Here is a 20196-nt window from a genome sequence, read left to right on the forward strand (position 1 = left end):
AGCCAGTTATTGTTGTCATTGATGTTTGGAAAATACTTAATGATGTTCGTGTATAAATCGCGGAGATGATCTGCAATGTCGCTGCGAATATCTTCATCAAGTTTGTATTCATTTTCTTCAAGGAAATCATTCAGAGTTGGTAAACAATCCAAATCAGTTCGTCCTACAGATGAGATCCAAAACTGTAGCTTCCGTGACAATGACAAAATTTTGTCTTTCGCATTAAAAATATTTACATTCTTTCCTTGCAACGACAGATTTACTTCATTTAGTTTTGTAAAGATGTCTGCAAGATACGCAACTCTAGATAACCACAAAAAGTCTGTTAAACGATCAGACAGTTGGAATTTGTGATCCATCAGATTTGCTGAGAGCTCATGACGCAATTCAAATAATCTCACCAGCACTTTTCCTCGTGATAGCCACCTGACTTCTGTATGTAGAAGCAGGGCTGTGTGCTGACTACCCATATCTTCACACATAATTTTGAACAGTCTTGATTGTAATGGTCAAGTTTTTATATAATTAATAATCTGTACTGCTTCGTCCAACACATTTTTAAGAGAGGGAGAAATATTCTTAACTACCAGAGCGTGTCTGTGGAGAATGCAGTGACTGCTGGTGCAGTTTGGTGCTACATTTTTTATTTGTGTTACAGCGCCAGCCACTGTTCCTACCATTGCTTTGGCACCATCACTGCACACATCAACACATTTTTCCCAGCTTATTTGATGTGTTTTCATAAAGTTATTGATACAGTTGAATATATTCTCACCAGTTGTATTGGTTTGCAAAAATTCACATAAAAGTAAGTCTTCTTCAATAGAACTATTAAAATCATAATGGACAAATACAAGCAGAACTGCAAGACCTGCAACGTCAGTGGACTTGTCTAATTATAATGCATATGCATCACATAAATGCAGCCGAAAAATAAGCTCCTTCTCGATGTCAGCAGCAAGATCGTGAATACGACGTGTGACAGTATTGTTTGATAGTGGCACAGCCTCAACTTTTTTACTAGACTCCTGATCCAACATACACATCACAATATCTTTTGCACATGGTTTTATGAGTGATTCCCCAATAGTGTGTGCTTCTTCGGCAAGCGATATACGATAGCTTACTTTGTAAGATGCCTCTGTTGCATTTTCATTATCAGATTTGGCAATTTTTGACATGAAGAGTTTACTTTTTTCAAGCGATTCAAGCTTTTGCTTAAAAAAACTAATGTCTTTATCTTTGTATTCCGGATTATTTGTTTCAAAATGTCTTCGCAATTTAGCAGGTACTAAACAACTATTAGATAATATTTTGTTGCACACTACACACTGGGCACCTGGAGCATCTTCATTTCCATTGCTTGTGAATCCAAATGCCAAATAGTCCTCACAATACCTGCGTTTCTTATTAGTCAGCTGAAATTTTTCATAATTACTTGAGCTGCCTCAGTATTTTCCTTGCTGGTTTCAGTAAAAATATTGGAGTTTGAAGTACTTTTCTCTTTAAAAGTTCCTTCTTTTAACCAACGATCCATGGGGAATTTTGATATTAGATTGAATTCTTAAACTTAAAGTCACACACAGGAGCCACGTGTCCTCACAGTGTATGGGGATTTGTTCCGATCCGCACAGTGAGTAGGAGTTCCGGTGTTCCACTCACTGATAGTACTCCCCCCCCCCTCCACACACACACATGCTGCGTTTTCCAAGGGACCTAGCAGCAGCAACAGCTGCTTGTCCCGCTTCTGCCCGATCAACCCAAGATCCCTCTCCCGCATCCCCCGCTGCTGCTCTGCTTTTACCACCGGACCTAGCAGCAGCAACATCTGCTTGTCCCGCTTCTGCCCGATCAACCCAAGATCCCTCTCCCGCATCCCCCGCTGCCACTCTGCTTTTTCTGGTGGTAAAAGCAGAGCGGCAGCGGGGGACGCGGGAGAGGGATCTTGGGTTGATTGGGCAGAAGCGGGACAAGCAGCTGTTGCTGCTGCTAGGTCCGGTGGTAAAAGCAGAGCGGCAGCGGGGGACGCGGGAGATGTCTGAAAGGGGAGCGGGGAAGGAGCCAGCGTCTTTGCGCGCCAGGCTCCTCTGTCTCTTTATGGGTGGGGGAGGGGAGCTTTCGGGTTCTCGTGGAACCCTTACGTTTGCTTCGCGGAACCCCAGGGTTCCGCGGAACACCATTTGGGAAACACTGCAGTAGGTGATTGGGAGAGTGGAGAATTCCCCCAAACTCCTTCCTTTCATTCCCATTTGTACCTTATTCTGAAAGGCAGAAACCTTAGAAAAATGATCTATAGGAAGGACAGCATTCATGGAGAACTGGACTGAGAGAACCAATTCTATTTACATTTTTCTTATATATGAGTTGTACAACTGAGACATCAACAGGTGGGCTACGTCTACACTGGCCCCTTCTCCGGAAGAGGCATGCTAATTTCGAACTTTGGAATAGGGAAATCCGCGGGGGATTTAAATAAACATGGTTGCCGCTTTTTTTCCGGCTTGGGGAAAAGCCGGAAAAGAGCATCTAGACTGGCACGATCCTCCAGAATAAAGCCCTTTTCCGGAGGATCTCTTATTCCTACTTTCAAGGGGGCTGGACTCAATGCCCTCCTGAGGTTTCTTCCAGCCCTAGGATTATTAGATTCAATGAGACAGCAATTAAAGCCCCTTGTTCCAGGGGAAAGGGTAGGGTTAGGGGAGAAACAGCACGGCTATGTCTACACTGGCCCCTTCTCCGGAAGAGGCATGCTAATTTCGAACTTTGGAATAGGGAAATCCGCGGGGGATTTAAATATCCCCCGCGGGATTTAAATAAACATGGCCGCCGCTTTTTTTCCGGCTTGGGGAAAAGCCGGAAAAGAGCATCTAGACTGGCGCGATCCTCCAGAATAAAGCCCTTTTCCGGAGGATCTCTTATTCCTACTTTGAAAAGTGGTGGCCATGTTTATTTAAATCCCGCGGGGGATATTTAAATCCCCCGCGGATTTCCCTATTCCAAAGTTCGAAATTAGCATGCCTCTTCCGGAGAAGGGGCCAGTGTAGACATAGCCGTGCTGTTTCTCCCCTAACCCTAACCTTTCCCCTGGAACAAGGGGCTTTAATTGCTGTCTCATTGAATCATATAATCTTAGGGCTGGACGAAACCTCAGGAGGGCATTGAGTCCAGCCCCCTGCCCACAGCAGGACCACCCCCAACCAAATCATCCCAGCCAGGGTTTTGTCAAGCTGGGACTTAAAAATCTCGAGGGATGGAGATTTTACCACCTCCCTAAGTAACCCATTCCAGTGCTTCACCACCCTCCTAGGCTACATCTACACTACAGGCTTCTTGTGCAAGAAGCCTTTTGAGCAAGAGTTTTTGCACAAAAACTTCTTGCGCAAGAGTGCGTCCACACCTCCGAGCGCATCGCTTTTGTGCAAGAGAGCGTCCACACTGCATGGCCGCCCTTGCGCAAGAAAGCTCTGATGGCCATTCACAGAATGGCCATCAGAGCACTTGTACCTTTTTGGATAGGCTTATTTGTGCAAGAAACCCCTGTGGAGCATCCACACATGCCTTTTTGCACAACAGCTATAGTGCAAAAAGGAGTTATGCCTCATAGAAGGAGGTTTACCTACACTGTGAAAAGCCCTCTGTTCTGCCATTTTACTGTTGATTTCCTTGCACAAAAGCATGCTTGAGGTGTGGACGCTCTGCGAGTTTTTGCACAAAAACCTTGTAGTGTAGATGTAGCCCTAGTGAAATAGTTTTTTCCTAATATCCAACCTAGACCTCCCCACTGTAATTTGAAGCCATTGCTTTTTGTTCTGCCATCTATCACACTGAGAACAGTTTCTCTCCATCCTCTTTGGAACCTCCTTTCAGGAAGCTGAAGGCTGCTATCAAATCCCCCCCTCACTCTTTTCTTCTGCAGACTAAATAAGCCCAAATCCCTCAGTCTTCTTGTAGGTCACATTATCAGCAGCAGTCCCCACACTGAAAAAGGGGAACTGTTTCTCAGCTCTCAACCTCCAAGACACATACTTCCATATCACAGTACATCCTTTCCACAAGACATTTCCTCAGATTTGTCCTGAGGTCCAACCATTACCTATGCAAGATAAGACCCTTTAGACTCTCTACAGCACCCAAGTATTTTTCAAGATCCTTGTAGTGGTGGTGGCGAACCTCAGCAGACAAGATTCTAATATTCCCATACCTATACTGACTTCTCAAGGCTCTGTCCAGAGTTGACACATTCAAAGCTATAAGAGCAACAATGGACCTTTTCTTGAAATTCGGCCTCCAGATAGACATGCAAAAATTGACACTGATACCAGACTAATGGCTGGAATTTATTGGGACCTAACAGAGCCTTCCTCTCTGCTCAGACATTTTGCAGTGATCAGTTTCATCTCCACCATGATAACCAGCCCACAGAACTTGCCCATAGCTGCTCGGTCATATGGCATCAGATTACACATGTGCTGCCTTTAGGGATGGCTATGAACAGACACAGCCTGAAAAAAAATCTCTCATTACCAGTCATGGCCAAAGACTCATTAGACTGGTGGACATAACCCCAAAAGGTTTGTATGAGAGTGCCATTCTTCCAACCACCACCACCACCCTTGAATACTGATAACCAACTCCTTTCTGCTTGTTTGAGGAGATTGTCTACAGTCCCACATGGTGCAAGGCAGGTGGTCCTCATCAGAATCCACATTGCACATCAGCCTCTTAGAATCACATGCAGTTTGAAATGCATACCATACACTTTCTACCAACAACCAGACATAAGGCCAAAAGAGTAAGGGCAACATCTCTTGCATGTTTTATATCAACAAACAAAGGGGAGCACGGTTCCAGTTCCTGTTCACAGATGCACTAAAATTGTGCATCCAGTGTGGTATCAACATCTCTGCCACTTACCTACCTGGACACTAGAACTTCAGGGCAGGTTCACTGTGCAGAAGGGTCTCACAAAACCATAAAAGGGAGTTGGACACAAGAGCCATACAACACACATTCAACTGCTGGGGATTCCCAAACATAGATCTGTTTGCCATGCTTGAAAATACTAAATGCCAATGATTCTGCTTAAGTGGGTCTGGCAGAGTCCATCCTTATTATATCAGATGCATTCCTCTTCTGTGCCTTTTTCACCTCTTCCCCTACTATTCAAAGTGCTTCACAAGATACAGGTAGAATAAGCCAGAGTAATTCTTATAGCCCCAACATGGCCTTGACGGATATGGTCTATCCACCAGTTACCCAATAGTTGACTCTATACCTCCTCTCAAAGACAGCCAAATTCTCCATCTGAATCTAGAACTCCTCCATCTGAAGACGTGGCTTCTTCAGGCTTCCAGGATTTAGAGATGACTTGATCAGAAGAGGTAAAAGAGATTATTTTAAATAGAAGACATTCAACAATTCAGTATGCTTACATGCATAAATGGGAAAGATTCAGGACTTGGTGAGACACTCAAACATATCTCAACAATGAGTATTCCTTTTTTACTCATCCTGGAATACATTCTAGACCTTAAAAGATCAGGCCTATCCAAAAGCTCCGTTCACGTAGCTCTGGCTGCAATTAGTGCATTCCACTCCAAGATAAAAGGTCATTCAATACAATACATTAGTGGGATCAAGTAAAACAACCTGTCAGGTGGCTTGCCAGCAGGTTACCCTGATAAGCTGGGTGTGGCCAAGCCACTGGCACAGTGTTTACCTTGAATCCACACATTCTGCTACCCATAGCTCCCACTGTCTGCAGTTTGCCATTCCCAACCAATGGGAGCTGTGGGCAGCCATACCTGTGATCACAAGGTAAACAATCTGGATGGCGGGCCAGCTGCATGCGGGCCATTGGACACAAGTTTCCCACCCCTGGGCTAAATCAATCTATCCACCTTCCCTTCTCCTTCCCCAAAGTACATGACAACTAGCATGAAGTCACATTATGTACTTTGAATGCCAGATGAGCATTTCCCTTTTATCTTGATGAAACTAAATTGTACTTATTGCTCTCTACCGCTGAAAGATCAAAGGGATTAGCCATAGCCAAACACCTATCAAAATTGATCTTGCTACACATAAACCTTCGCTTGTGTGACTGGGCGTCTTCCTCACACTGGTCCTTTAAGGGTAAAACCCAACCCTGGAAGACAGCTGAGAGCAAAGCCTGCAGCTGATGCAGATACTGCCAACTTAGGTCCAGCTGGGGCTACATAAATAAGAGCTCTCAGGGAGAGAGATGGACAGACTTGCTCCAGCTGGGGAGCAGGAGGGACCTGGCTACAAAGGAAGCTCAGATGCTTCCCAAGATAGAACAGTGCTAGGGGAAGGCAGACAGGGCTGGGGAAGCTCTGGCCTGACCTCACTCCCAGGCTGCATGGCCTGAAGCAAGGCTTCTAGGTCTGCAGGGGGGCCGCCAGGATAGGAAAAGGCAGCAGGTCTGCACCCCTTTACCAATAATGATTTGCCATTTCAGACTGCAATTTGAGATAATGTGTAATGTGACCACCTAGGGATTCACAGGAACCTTTAGACAACATTATGCAGTCACCTCATTAGGATCATCAGATGCTCTACTAGGATGTTCTCCTATCCTCTTTGGTAGATGTCGCTCGAAAGCTCCAGCCTTCCTACTAGGGGCACTGCTCTACAGTCGCCTACAGTGGAGCACCCATAGGTGCACTACTCAAAGAAGAGAGTGTTATTCACCCTGTGCAGTAACTGAGGATCTTTGAGATGTATGTGTCTGTGGGTGCTTCATTCCCCACCTACTTTCCTCTGCTTTGGAATTCAAATGTAGATTCAGCACAGAGAAGTAACTGAAGGCATTTGGACCACATAGTGCTACATAGATGCCAATCACAATACAAGACCTGGAGGAGCATATGTGCAACGCAATGGGCTCTGCTGCCAAAGATCTCTGATCCCAGGAGCAGGGGACACTATTGCACCAACACTGAAGCACCCATATGTGCACACGTCTTGAAGAACCTCAGTTACTGCACAGGATGAGTAAGTGTCTCATTTCGCTGAGAGACTCACATAGGATGAAGTTGACCACAGGGCAGAGGATCCCAGGTCTTCTGCAATACATAGAAGTTGAATCTGAAATTCAAGTCTTAGAACCATAGAGCTGGAAGAGACCTCAGGAGGTCATCAAGTCCAGCCCTCTGTCCAAGGCAGGACCAATCCCAACTAAATCTATCCAGCTAGGGCTTTGTCAAGATGAGACTTAAAAACCTCTAGGGATGGAGATTCCACCACCTCTCTAGGTATCCCATTCCAGTACTTCACCACCCTCCTGGTGAAATAGTTTTTCCTAATATCCAACCTAAACCTCCCCCACTGTAACTTGAGCCCATTTCTCCTTGTTCTTCCATCCGTCGCTAATGAGAACAGCCTTTCTCCATCCTCTTTGGAACCTCCCTTCAGGAAGTTGAAGGCTGCTATCAAATCCCCCCTCACGCTTCTCTTCTGCAGACTAAACAAACGCAAATTCCTCAGACTCTCCTCATAAGTCATGTGCTCCAGTCCCCTAATCATTTTCGTTGCCCTCTGCTGGACCCTCTCCACTGTGTCCACATCCTTTCTATAGTAGAGGGCCCAGAACTGGACACAATACTCTAGGGCTGTGTCTAGACTGGCAAGTTTTTCTGCAAAAGCAGCTGCTTTTGCGGAAAAACTTGCCAGCTGTCTACACTGGCTGCTTGAATTTCTGCAAGAACGCTGACTTCCTACTGTCTGAAATCAGTGCTTCTTGCGGAAATACTATGCTGCTCCCATTCGGGCAACAGTCCTTTTGCACAAAGCTTTTGTGCAAAAGGGCCAGTGTAGACAGCTCAGATTTGTTTTGCGCAAAAAAGCGTGTCTAGATTGGCACGGACACTTTTCCGCAAAAAGTGCTTTTGCGGAAAAGCGTCCGTGCCAATCTAGACGCTCTTTTCCGCAAATGCTTTTAATGGAAAACTTATCCGTTAAAAGCATTTGCGGGAAATCATGCCAGTCTAGACGTAGCCCAGATGTGGCCTCACCAGAGCTGAATAAAGGGGAATAATTACTTTTCTAGATCTGCTGGCAATGTTCCTCCTAATGCAACCTAATATGCCATTAGCCTTCTTGGCTACAAGGGCACACTGTTGACTCCTATCCAGATTCTCATCCACTGTAATCCCCAGGTCCTTTTCTGCAGAACTGCTACTTAGCCGGTCAGTCCCCAGCCTGTAATAATGCTTGAGGGTCTTCCATCCCAATTGCAGGACCCTGCACTTGTCCTTGTTGAACCTCATCAGATTTCTTTTGGCCCAATCCTCTAATCTGTCTAGGTCACTCTGGACCCTGTCCCTACCCTCCAGCATATCTACCTCTCCCCCTAGCTTAGTGTCATCCGCAAACTTGTTGAGAGTGCAATTCATCCCCTCATGGAGGTCATTAATAAAGATGTTGAAAAAAACCGCCCTAGAACCAATCCTTGGGGCACTTCGCTAGAAACCAATCGCTGACCTAACATTGAGCCATTAATCACTCACTACCCGTTGGCCTGAAAGTCTAGCCAGCTTTCTGTCTATCTTACACTCCAGTTATCCAATCCATACTTCCTTAACTTGCTGGCAAGAATATTGTGGGAGACCATATCAAAAGCTTTGCTAAAGTCCAGGTATATCACATCCACTGACTTTCCTATATCTACAGAGCCAGTTACCTTATCATAGAAGCTAATCAGATTGGTCAGGCATGATTTGCCCTTGGTGAATCCATGTTGGCTATTCCTGATCACTTTCCCCTTGCCAAAGACTATATAATATTTCTTCACTAACATCTCAAATTTACCTCTCTGCAAGGACCAGTTTATGGCCTGGGCGTCACCTACATCCTTAAAACAAGGGCTTAATTGAGACTTAAACAGAGGATAATACTTGTGTTGTCTACACAGAATTTTGGATATGGGTGAATTTCATTCATAGGCATGATGGACTTCCAGGAACATAGTTCAAAAAGTGGCATTAAGATGCAGACCGCTGCTCAGCTAGTAAAAATAGACAATAGAAAATGAGATGAAAGATGACATTTTTGCCCATGAGGTCTTCTGGGCTACTTAAAAAATAGAACAAGGTTAATACTAACCTGATTTCCCCTCCACCCCACTCAAACCCCAAGCTCAGAGAAGATCATGTGGCTAAAATGGCACCTCATTGTCTATTTCTAGCTTCTTTTTCCTTTAACAGCCTACCTTGTAACACTTTACCAGTTTTCTTTTTGCATTCATATTTTCCCAACCCTCAGAAAAAGAGATCTAAATGTTACAGGGGAAAAACAAAATGAAATTAGGCTTGCATGTTCATATATTCAATGGTTATGAAATTGAGGTAATACTAATTATATAGATATACAGAAGTTAAAGTAGACATTCTGGGAGCCAAGGGAAATTAATGGTGCTTCAGAAGGAAGGATGAAAAGGAAGGAAAAGCATTCCTAAAAAGGGGAAAGCTGGTGAAGACACTGTAAAGGTTAACGATTATGGGCTCAAACCTTCAATGTGCAGGGGATTCTGAACCCAAACCAACAAAGCACTTAAGCACATGCTTAATTTTCAGTATGTGACTGGTCTCATTCTATTGACTTCAGTGAGACAACACACACACACACACATACTTTTAAGCGTGGGATTAAGTGTTTGACAGGGCTGCTACCATAGGGCATGTCTACACAGAAGGGCAAAAGTCAAATTAAGCTATGCACTTCAGCTACATCAGTTGCTTAGCTGAAGTCAAAATAGCTTTAATTTGGCTTTTGGTGCTGTCTATACAGCAGGAAGTCAAAGAAAGAACACTCTTCTTTCGACTTCCCTTACTCCTCATGAAATGAGGGTTACAGCAGCCAGAGTAAGAAGTCCTTCAGCTCACCATTATTTCAAAATAATGGCTTGTTGTGTAGACACACTCTTTGTTACTTCAGAATAATGTCAGTTATTCCAAAATAACACTACTGTGTAGAAATACCCATAGGCTGTGTCCAAACTCAGGGTTTTTTTCCGAAAAAAGTAGCCTTTTTTCGAAAAAACTTCACCTGCGTCTAGACTGCAGCCGCGTTCTTTTGAAATTAAATCAAAAGAATGCGGCTTTTCTTTCGACGGTGGTAAACCTAATTCCACGAGGAAGAACGCCTTTCGAAAGAAGTGCTCTTTCGAAAGAAGGCGTTCTTGAAAGCAAACAGGCTTTTTAGAAAGAGAGCATCCAGACTCAATGGGTGTCTAGACGCTCTTTCGAAAGAGGCTCTTTCGAAAGAGGCTTGCAGTCTAGACATAGCCATGGTGGGCAGCATCCTACTGAGGTGAATCCTATATTACCTGAGTATAGAAGGGTCTTTGGAATTGGGTAGTGCCCATTTAAGAGTGTGTTTGGTTACATTACTGTAATAATTCCTATATGTACCAAATGGTGTACAGGTGAACATTTGGTAGACATAGGAATTATTACAGTAGATAGAGAGATATCAGAGGGGGAGCCGTGTTAGTCTGAATCTTCACAAATGACTAGAAGTCCTGTGGCACCTTATAGACTAACAGATTTATTGGAGCATAAGCTTTTGTGGGCAAAGACCCACTTTGTCAGATGCATGTGATGTAGAAATTAGTGTCTGGTTTTTGTATAACTGTCTGTATATAAACAGTTTCTTCCTTAAAAGGTATATCTTTTATTAATGCATTTTTTGCCTAGAAAAGCACAGAGGAGTCACAGGGTTCCATAGATAAAATAGAGAGGTATCTGACATCTGCAATTCTAGAGTCAACAGGTTTTATTGAAAACCAATGTATTTGATTTGAATAGGCACCAGGATCTATAGTCAAAAGGAATTCCTAATGCGTGTTACTGTATGCAATCTTAGTTTTATACTCTATTATGAGAAGCTACTGAGACTATATTGCATAATGCCTACAGCATAGTTCATTGTTTCATCAGAGTATTCTGTTTTTGAAAAGATAATGTACATGCAAGTTTGACATCATTGTGAATATTTTAAAAAATGCTTTCAGTACTGACAATCTTCCCGTGTATCTCATCATTGCAGGCAGATTGGGTTATGAAAATTATATCATGGATTTATCCTAATAAAGAGTTTTAGCAGCAATCAATCCAGCTCATCGTGTGCATTACACTAAATCATTAGAAGACCTACGTTTTGAAAAGTGGATTCAATCTTCTAGTTCCAGGGTGCTGAGAAACATAAAAACAGATTTTTAATGTCCAAATGGCCCTTTAGATGCAGTGTGGTGGAAGGGCTGTTCAGAGGTGGTTATGTCTCCCTAAGCCAGAGCCTCTTGGTCCTGGTGCAATGTAGAGCTGCAGGGGAACTGCTAAGACACCTGTATCTTGGTAATGTCCCTAAGGAATCACATAGCAATGGAAGTCCAGGCATTAAAGATCTTTGGTCTACTGTGCTCCATTAATCCCCCCAGCATGCCCCTATCATGCTGCTTCCCCTTCCTATACCAGCATCATCTGCTGCTGAGGTAAATGGTTGCTACAACAGCAGCAGATTTCTCTGCACAAGGGAAATTCTCCACTGACTTTCTCCACTTGTCCTAAGTCCATTTTTTACATGACCATGAGGTGTCAAGTGTACTGAAGGAGACATGAGAATCCAAGACATAATTATCTGTAGCATTGATACATTTGCATTTGAATAGCATTAGGAGCTATCAAAATGCCTCCACACAATTTATCTTTAAAAGCGTGACAGTAATTTTAGCTTCAGAAAAAAGTTGACATTGATTATAAAAAAACAGGGAGATAAGATGTTGAATGTGTATGTGTAAGAAGAGAGGAGACAGATGTGGCAAGAGGGAATAATGTTGGGTATAACAGAAATGTAATTGCTAGGTTATTAGCTTAGTACAGTAGCATCTTGTGTAGGTAAGAAAATGAAATCTACTGAAAATTAGAACCAATATGATCACTTCTCTTCTTGACTTTCCATCCTGTGTCTTAATGTAATTTGATCTTTTATAGCTATGCAATGGAGGATCTGTGACTGATCTGGTGAAAGGATTCTTGAAGAGAGGTGAAAGGATGGATGAACTTGTAATTGCTTATATTCTACATGAAGCTCTTATGGTAAGATAAAAACAGTCCAGTTGATCGTCTGAGAGAGTTTATTCTAAGAATATGTCTATTCTGCCCCAAAGTTTGGATTCTGAAGGAGTGCAAATAGCAGAGTGTATCAAATTACAACTGTGCTGTAATTCCACCATGTGAAAGCTACGGGTGCAAACTTAAACATCTTTCATTCACTTGACTGTAAATACTGTCTGAAAAGGGCTATGTTAACACGAGCTCTAAACCTCTGAGTTCATACCCTCCACATCCATGTGGTGGTGGCGGTGGTGAATTACAGTACTGCAATTTGATGGGCACTACTGTTCTTACCCCTGTCGTCCAAACTCTGTGGCAAAGCAGACAAGCTCTCTGTTTGCTGGACTTTTTTTTTTTTTTTAACCTGATGTTTCTTCCTATGTGCTTAATGAAATAAAGTTAAGGTTTAGTTGTAAACTTGTTTATGAATGCTGCCAACTAAAGTAGCAGTTAAGTTCATCAGGATGGGAATGTCTACACAGCAAAGTTATTTCGAAATAACTTCACTAGCATCAACACAATCCAACCCCTATTTCGAAATTAATTCGAAATAGTGGAGGGCTTATTTTGAAGTTAGTAAACCTCATTCCACGAGGAATAACACCAATTTTGAAATTGCTATTTTGAAATAAGTGCTATATAGACACTTATTTCGAAATAGGGGGCCTTCAGCCCTTCCCAGGGTGCCCTGGTGGCCACTCTGGCCACAACCAGGAAAACCCCTCTCCTCCCCACCCTCCCTGGAGACCTTAAAGGGGTAGAGTCTGTTTGGCCACAGTGCCTGTGCCAGCTCCAGGCCTGCTGGCCCGGAGCCAGCAGTTGCTGCCCCTGACCCAGTTGCCTCAACATGAGCAAGGCAGCCAGTGCCAGCCAGCCCTCCACCACTCCCGAGGAGCAGTCTGCAAGCTCCCAGGAGCCTGCCAGGGGCCAGAAAATGTGGGCACCTTCCTGGTCCTGTGCGATGATTATGGACCTGATTGAGGTTTGGAGGGGATCCTCCAACGTCCATGATTTCCACTTTAGACGGAGGAACGCAGCCGTCTACAGACGGATGGCTGCCAGCCTGGCCACCAAAGGCCACATGTGAAGCCAGGAGCAGGTGCGTATGAAAATAAAGGAGCTGCGGCAGGCCTATGCCAAGGCCAAAGGGGGCAGCTCCCAACCAGGGGCAGACCCAGACTCCTACCCCTATTTTGATGCCCTGGACCGCATCCTGGGGGGCCGAACAGTCCATGCCCCCCAGCTGGTCATCAACCCTGGGGCAGAGGGTCCTGGCCATGAGACCGAGGAGGAGGAGAAGGATGGCCAGGAGCCGCAGGAGCCTGGAGGGAGGATGCCGTGCACCCAGGACACCCAAACTATCCCAGCAAGTCTGTCGCCGATGTCATCTGAAGCCGGGTAGGCAACGACATGTGAGTGCCATCACTGCCCCTTATGCGGGGGAGGAGGGGAGGAGAGAAAGACCATGGATCACGCAGCAACCTGTGCATGTGCCATGGCTCCCTGGCTGCCACACAGGGGCCTTGGCCTTTTACCCATACGCATGTATGTATGAAGGCACATGACGTGCTCCTGACCCCAGGGTGGGACAGTGCATGATGCCCTCCCTCCACAACCCCCCTCTACACAGAGGCAGGGGACATCTTCCCCCCACCCCCCTCGCACTATATACAGCACGGGGGCATGGGTGCAGTCCTTGGCCAGCTCACACTCCCGAGGATAGCAGGACATGCTGAACATGCACATTGGTTCTGAAGGTGCGGAGACCTGCCATCCTTGCCTTGCAGAAGGAGGCTGGGCTTCACCCACTGTGTCTCCAGGGATAACTGACCACTTCTCTTGTTTCTCCACAGACGCAGCAGTTGTGAGTGCAGGGCACACCACCCCACCCAGGACATCCTCCCACACCCGGGCCAGCAGGATGACCCATAACCAGGAGGAATAGCAGCACCTGAGGATCCTGCGAGGCCAGCACTGCACCCTGGACTACTAGGTGCATGAAGACCTGCAGCTGCAGTGGGAGAGCTTGCAGGAGCTGCCTGACTAGGGCCGTGCCATCTCTGACCACCAGTAGACCTTGGTGCAGCTATTGCTGCCTCCTCTTCTCCAGCCCCTGCTGCCGCCCCAGCTACCACTCCTCCTCCCACTCTTGCTCCCACTCCTGCTCCTTCCTCCCCCCCCACCCTCCATACCCACTCCCTCCGGGGATGCCGAGGCCCCCGCACCCGCAGTGCTGGGAGACAGGTGGGCCAGCAAGACCCCCAACCCTGAGCTTCTCCTCCCTCTTCCTCCCCTTGCCTCCCCCTTCCAGCTCCCTCCTCCCAGCTTTTCCCCTCCCCTCTCCCACCCTCTCGCCTTCCCTCTCCCGCCCTCATTCCCCCCCACCCCAGTTTTGTTCAATAAAGATAGTTTGTTTTTGTCAACGCATGTGTCTTTATTTACATGAGGAAGTGGGATTAGGGAGGGGTAGGTGAAAGGATGTGAGGGTGAAATGAGTCACAAGCCCCCAGCGTGGCACACCAGGGAGACATTCGTCCTCCTCTGGGTAGAAGCTCTCTCGCAGGGTCTCCCGGATACGGACAGCTCCCCAATGGGCCTCCCGGCTGGCAGCCATGCGGGGCTGCATGTACAGGCTAACCAAGTGGTCAGCCTCTGCCATCCAGCCTGGCAGGAAAGCCTCCCCCTTTCTCTCGCACAAATTATGCAGCACACAACACGCTGTTACCACGTGCAGAACATTCTGCTCTGAGAGGTCCAGGCGGGTGAGGCAGTATCTAAAACGGGCCTTCAACCAGCCGAACGCCCCCTCCACCAAGATGCTGACCCTGCTGAGCTTGGCATTAAAAGCCTGTTGGGAGGGGTTGAGGTGTCTCGTGCAGGGCTTCATCAGCCAGGGTTGTAGGGGATAGGCCGCATCCCCCACCAGGCACACAGGCATGTCCATGTCCCCGACCCTGATGTGGCAGTCAGGGAAGAAAGTCCCAGCGTGTGGCCTTTGGCACATGGAGGAGTTGTGGTAAACCCACGTGTCGTGTGCTTTGCCGGACCAGCCCATGTTAATGTCCACGAAGTGGCCCCGGTGGTCAGACACAGCCTGCAGAATGTTGGAGAAGTATCACTTCTAGTTTATGTACACTACACGGAGGCCTGGTGTTCTGGGGCACGTATGGGGATGTGTGTCCCGTTGATTGTCCCCCTGCAGTTGGGGAAGCCCCTCGATCACCGTGTCTGCATCAGTTAGGTGGATGACTGCGGAGCAGCACTCTGTTGATGGCCTTGACCACTTGCAGAGGGGGACACAAAATTGAGAGTCACTGAGGTGCCAGGGTGGCTGAGAGTGCTCCTTCCCCACCACTGCCCTGCGTCCCCACTCCCCAGGAGCAACCCCCCCCCCATAATCCTGGCCACCACGGGCAGTCCGTAGTGTGGGTGGGACAGAACAAACCCTCCCAGGGAGGGGGACTTGCACCACCACCTCCCCGCCTTTTCCCTAAAGCAGTCCATCCCTTCCTTGCACCCCCTCCTCCTGGCACAGTAGCCAGAGAGTGCCATACCTGTACAAGCACTGCTCTGACGGTGGATCTCCCCACGCCAAACTGGTTCCCGATGGATTGGTAGCTATCCGACGTGGAGAGCTTCCAGAGGACAATGGCCACACGCTTCTGGAGGGGAATGTCGGTCCTCGTGTGTGTCCCGTCACTGCAGAGCAGAGGCGAGCCACTCACAGAGCTCCATGAACTTCTTTATCCTAAAGTTCTGGGTCCATTGTTGTCCTCCCCAGTGCTCCAGGTTGATGTGGTCCCACCAGTTGCTGCTGACATCCAGATGCCAGATGTGGTGGGAAACGCTGGTGTCCAAGAGCTACAGCTGCTCCTCCACTTATCCCAGGAGGGTCCGGATGACGGCGTGGGGGTTGGGCTGCAGCAGATGCTGCAGAAAGTGCAGCCAGGCTTGTAGCAACACATCTAAAAGAAGCACCAGACTGCCCAGGGGCAGTTCCAGCTCCATGATGCAGCATGCTGTGGTGTCCTGGGTGAGGGCAACCAGAGCACACAGAGAAAAAAATGCTTTGCTGTCCCTCAGTGCGTTAGGCAAGCAAGCAGGGAAACTTGAGAACCAGCTGTCCAGGGGAGTCCCTTTAAGCACAGGCCTCAGATAGCCGCCACACAAAGTAACTCCTGACCTGATGCCCTGCTGGAACCGGTTTCAGCTGGCCTTAAATGCAATTCAGCGTCCAATCAGTGAGGACGCGCTATTTCGAAATAGCAAAACACTATTTTGAAATGCATTTTGTATGTAGATGTGTTATTTTGAAATATCTTATTTCAAAATAACTATTTCGAAATAAGATATTTCAGAATAACGCTGTAAGTGTAGATGTACACTTAGAAAAGAATTAGTATTTATTTCAGGCATTACTTCTCCTTAGTTTCATTTAATAAATACAGCTTTGTGTCAAAATTGTTTTTCTTTTGGAGACAAAACTGCAATGAATAACAGGTCAGGGATTTTTTTTAATGAAGCATTTTTTCCACTAGAAAATGCTAATTTGTTGAAAATTAATCTCTTTATGGGACGGGTTGGCTTTTACACATTTTTCAACTTAAGAAAAATGCTTGGGAAAATATTTTGAAATTTGTCAAAACATTTTGTTTCAACATTTTCTAGATGAAGAAATTCAGATTTCCAATTTGAAAGGGCTTTTTTGGAAATCTAACTTTCATATTAGAGTAATATGAAAAAATGAAATAGTTGAAATTTATACAAAGTGTTTCAAAATCATCAAAACAAAATGTTTTCCTCAGCTCAGATTTTTCAGTTTGCCAAAATTTTCCAAATTGACTTTTTTCCCAGTTTGGGACTGAGAGAGAATTTTTTTTTTTTGGATATCTCAAAAAGGTTCCTGGGATGAGAGAGCCATTTCTGACCTGATTCTAGGACAACATATTAAAAATTCTGTTCTGTGTGTCACATTTTGAGAAATTTTGTAACATAATAATTTACAGCAAATTGAAATCTCTCAAAAGAAAAATCACTGTGGCTAATCTAGATAAAATATCTTTCTTTATCCTTGCTATTTAATTAGTTTGTATTTCTGCACTGGAACTATTATCAGTGTTAATAATTTGTCTTTCTGTTTTAATGGTACAATATATAACTAAGATTGATAATGCTTCTGTACTTCTGTCATCATACAACTTGTTTACCAGAAAAGGAAGTCACTAAGAAGTCCATTTATCCCACGTAATTGGTTGATAGTTGCCTTGGTGTTCTTTGAATAAGAATAGCATTTCGGGGGGGAGGGAGGAGCGGGGTATACCAAAAATGCAAAAGAGGTAGAAATCAAAATAAACTGACTTTGTAAGTGCCCATCTGCTAAAAAATGAAATGATGGTTCATTCTTGAACTTGGCAGCTGATCTCATTTTGAAAATAAATTTAGACAGACTGAAAATTGAAATGATTCTGTGTATTAATGTTGCTGATATTTTTGTGCGCTGCTTTTTCTATCTGCAAATTATATATTCATAAACTGGAATGTCAATGGATTTATAACTTATTTTTCAGGGGCTTCAGCATCTTCATGAAAACAAAACCATCCACCGTGATGTAAAGGGAAATAATATCCTATTGACCACTGAAGGAGGAGTTAAGCTTGTGGATTTTGGTATATTACATGTTTTTTTACAAAGTTGTAACGTTAACACATAGAGCGGAGGGGAAATTATAAAAGTTAACAGTTAAGAACATCAGACTTGCGTTAATGTTTTGATTGTAGATTTGTTAGGATTTTAGATAAACTATTTTTTTAAATCAGCTTTAAGTGGTTGAAATTGGATAATATAAAGGAAAACAAATTATTAATGGGTACAGACTCTCCCTAACTATATTGCTCATGAACCCTAGGTGCCTTGGGGCAGGGTGGGGCAAAACCAGTTAGTATGATTTATATTGTACTTGATACATGGGGTCCAGATTGACCTCATGCTAGTTCTAAGAAGTGAGGGCTGGGACATGTAACTTTATTGCTCTATGTCATAGGGACATAAAACTAAAGAGTAATGTGAAGAATAAGGGTAAGTCCAAGAGAATGCAGCCAACGAGATTAGCCATTGATTTCAGTGGGAGCTGAATGATGTTCTCCCATTCTTAACAGGAAGCTAACCTTTCATTTGAATAGAGTACAGAATTAGGTGTATGGTAATCAGAGGTGAAAGCAAGATGTAGCGCCTTGATGTGGCGCTCCAGCAAGAAGCTGACTGGCTGGGCTTTCAGCTGCAGTGGGAGGAGCAGGGTACAACCAGCCTGGCTCCCAGCTTCCTGCAGACTGTCATACTCAGCAGCAGGCAGCCAGACAGGTTAGAGGGGCTGGCTGGGGGCATCACCCCTCTGCCCCTGCCACCATTTCAGGGTGGGGTGTGTGTAGCTGCATATACCAGCCTACTGCTGCTTTTCCCACTTCCAGTGACTAGAAAGTGAGAGGAAAGTGTAGGAGTTGATTGCCACAGCTAGTTGGCCAGGCAGCTGCCTCTCTTTGTTCCAGCCCAGCTGGAGCATGGTGCAACCACGTCAGGCTGAACACCACAGCTAGCTAGGCTGGAGCAAAGAGAGGCAACTGCCCATCCAGTTGGCCATGGGTTCAGTCCCCCCCCCTCCCCCCAAGGCTGAATAGAGCCTGCTGCATTTCTCCTCTGCCCTTTCCTTAAGCAGCCAGGAGTTAGATCCAATCCACACTGAAGCACCTGTATGGGCACACATCTTGAAGAACCTCTGTTACTTCAAAGGATGAGAAAATATCTAGCTCCAACCCTGGCTCCCTCGTCCTCCCTTCCCCTCCCCCCCTACCCTCTACCTGAACTCCTCATACACCCCAGCCCTGACTCCTGTACCCCGTATATCCCCAGCCCCCTGCCCTAACTCCTGCACCTCACACACACCTCAATCCTCTGCCCTGAGCCCCAATACTCCACCCCACACTTACATTTCTTATAGGTACTGTTATGTCACAGCCTCCTCCTAACCCTAACTCTCCTCTCCCCTCCCCGGGGGGGGGGGGCCAGGTTGTGATAGGATAGTAGCTGTAATAAATTTAAGTTACTTTCATTCCTGATGGTAGTTAATCAACATCCCACTTCTATTGAATGAAACTTATCTGTGTGGACAATAAAGGAGTTCTGTATGTGTGTATATAAATACAGGCAGTCCTTGACTTTACAACGTTCAACTTATGATGAAAAACACGACATATCTGAATTGACACCCTGAATTGACACTTACGACATATCTGAATTGAGACCCAATTTAAGACATTGGTTTCAACTCTACAATGCTTTTTCCTGTAATGGAGCAGATTGCAGTTCTGAGTTATAACATCTTGACTTGCAACACGATTTTTGGGAACCAGTTAGGTTGTAAGTCTGAGGAGTGCATGTAATCTCCATTTTCCTGTGTGATATTATCCAATCTGGCTGCACAAAATTAGAGCAAGGAACATTACCACCACTTATCAGGTCTGTTTCGGAGCCTGTCACAATAGCAGTCCTTGTGCTCTAGCAAACATAGGGACTGCACCCTCTTGCACAGGGCATGGAGAAGTCAGGTAAAACTGGATCCAGGACTCTGTTGACTTCCTGTATCAGCCTATGGAGTGAGGCAGCCCATATGGGCCAAGAGGGAAGGGTGGAGAAGAGAGAAAGAAGCAAATGACTTTCCTGAAAGATGATGCAAACACTGCAGTCCACCCCCCTGTGCACCAGGTTGCTGAGGGAGAGATTTGTTCACACTCTCTCCATAAGCTTCCCATGGGGATCTTTGTCTGGTTATATGAGCAGACAGTTAAAACCAGTGATTGAGCCTATGAAAGACAGTATGGAACATAATTTCAGAGAAGAGCATATTATCATTCTGAATTACCTATTTGATTATATAATAGCCTAAGTTACTCTTTCTTCAAGTTGGAACATGGTTGGATTTTTTTAATAGCTGTTAGTAGGTGTCACAAACAATAACTGCTAAACATAACAAGTTAATTGGCCTTTAATAGCAGAAGTGGCTTTTCTTTC

The 20196-nt window shown here is 45.4% G+C and overlaps 1 protein-coding gene across 4 annotated transcripts in view; it reads left to right on the top strand.

Moving 5' to 3' along the window:
- The window catches only part of MYO3A (myosin IIIA), a 219695-nt gene that overhangs the window by 53706 nt on the left and 145793 nt on the right, over window positions 1-20196 (top strand). For all 4 annotated transcript variants that reach the window (XR_012902077.2, XM_006115285.5, XM_075922537.2 and 1 more), the window contains exons 4-5: window positions 12012-12116; window positions 17702-17801. Coding sequence is in view for 3 of the 4 variants with exons in the window: in XM_006115285.5 (XP_006115347.3) it covers window positions 12012-12116; window positions 17702-17801 (205 nt within the window). In the remaining variant the exon portion in view is untranslated. The remainder of the gene's footprint in view (window positions 1-12011; window positions 12117-17701; window positions 17802-20196) is intronic.

The sequence above is a fragment of the Pelodiscus sinensis genome, chromosome 2 (assembly GCF_052426305.1).
Source record: "Pelodiscus sinensis isolate ZL-2025 chromosome 2, ASM5242630v1, whole genome shotgun sequence".
NCBI classification, from domain to species: Eukaryota; Metazoa; Chordata; order Testudines; family Trionychidae; genus Pelodiscus; species Pelodiscus sinensis.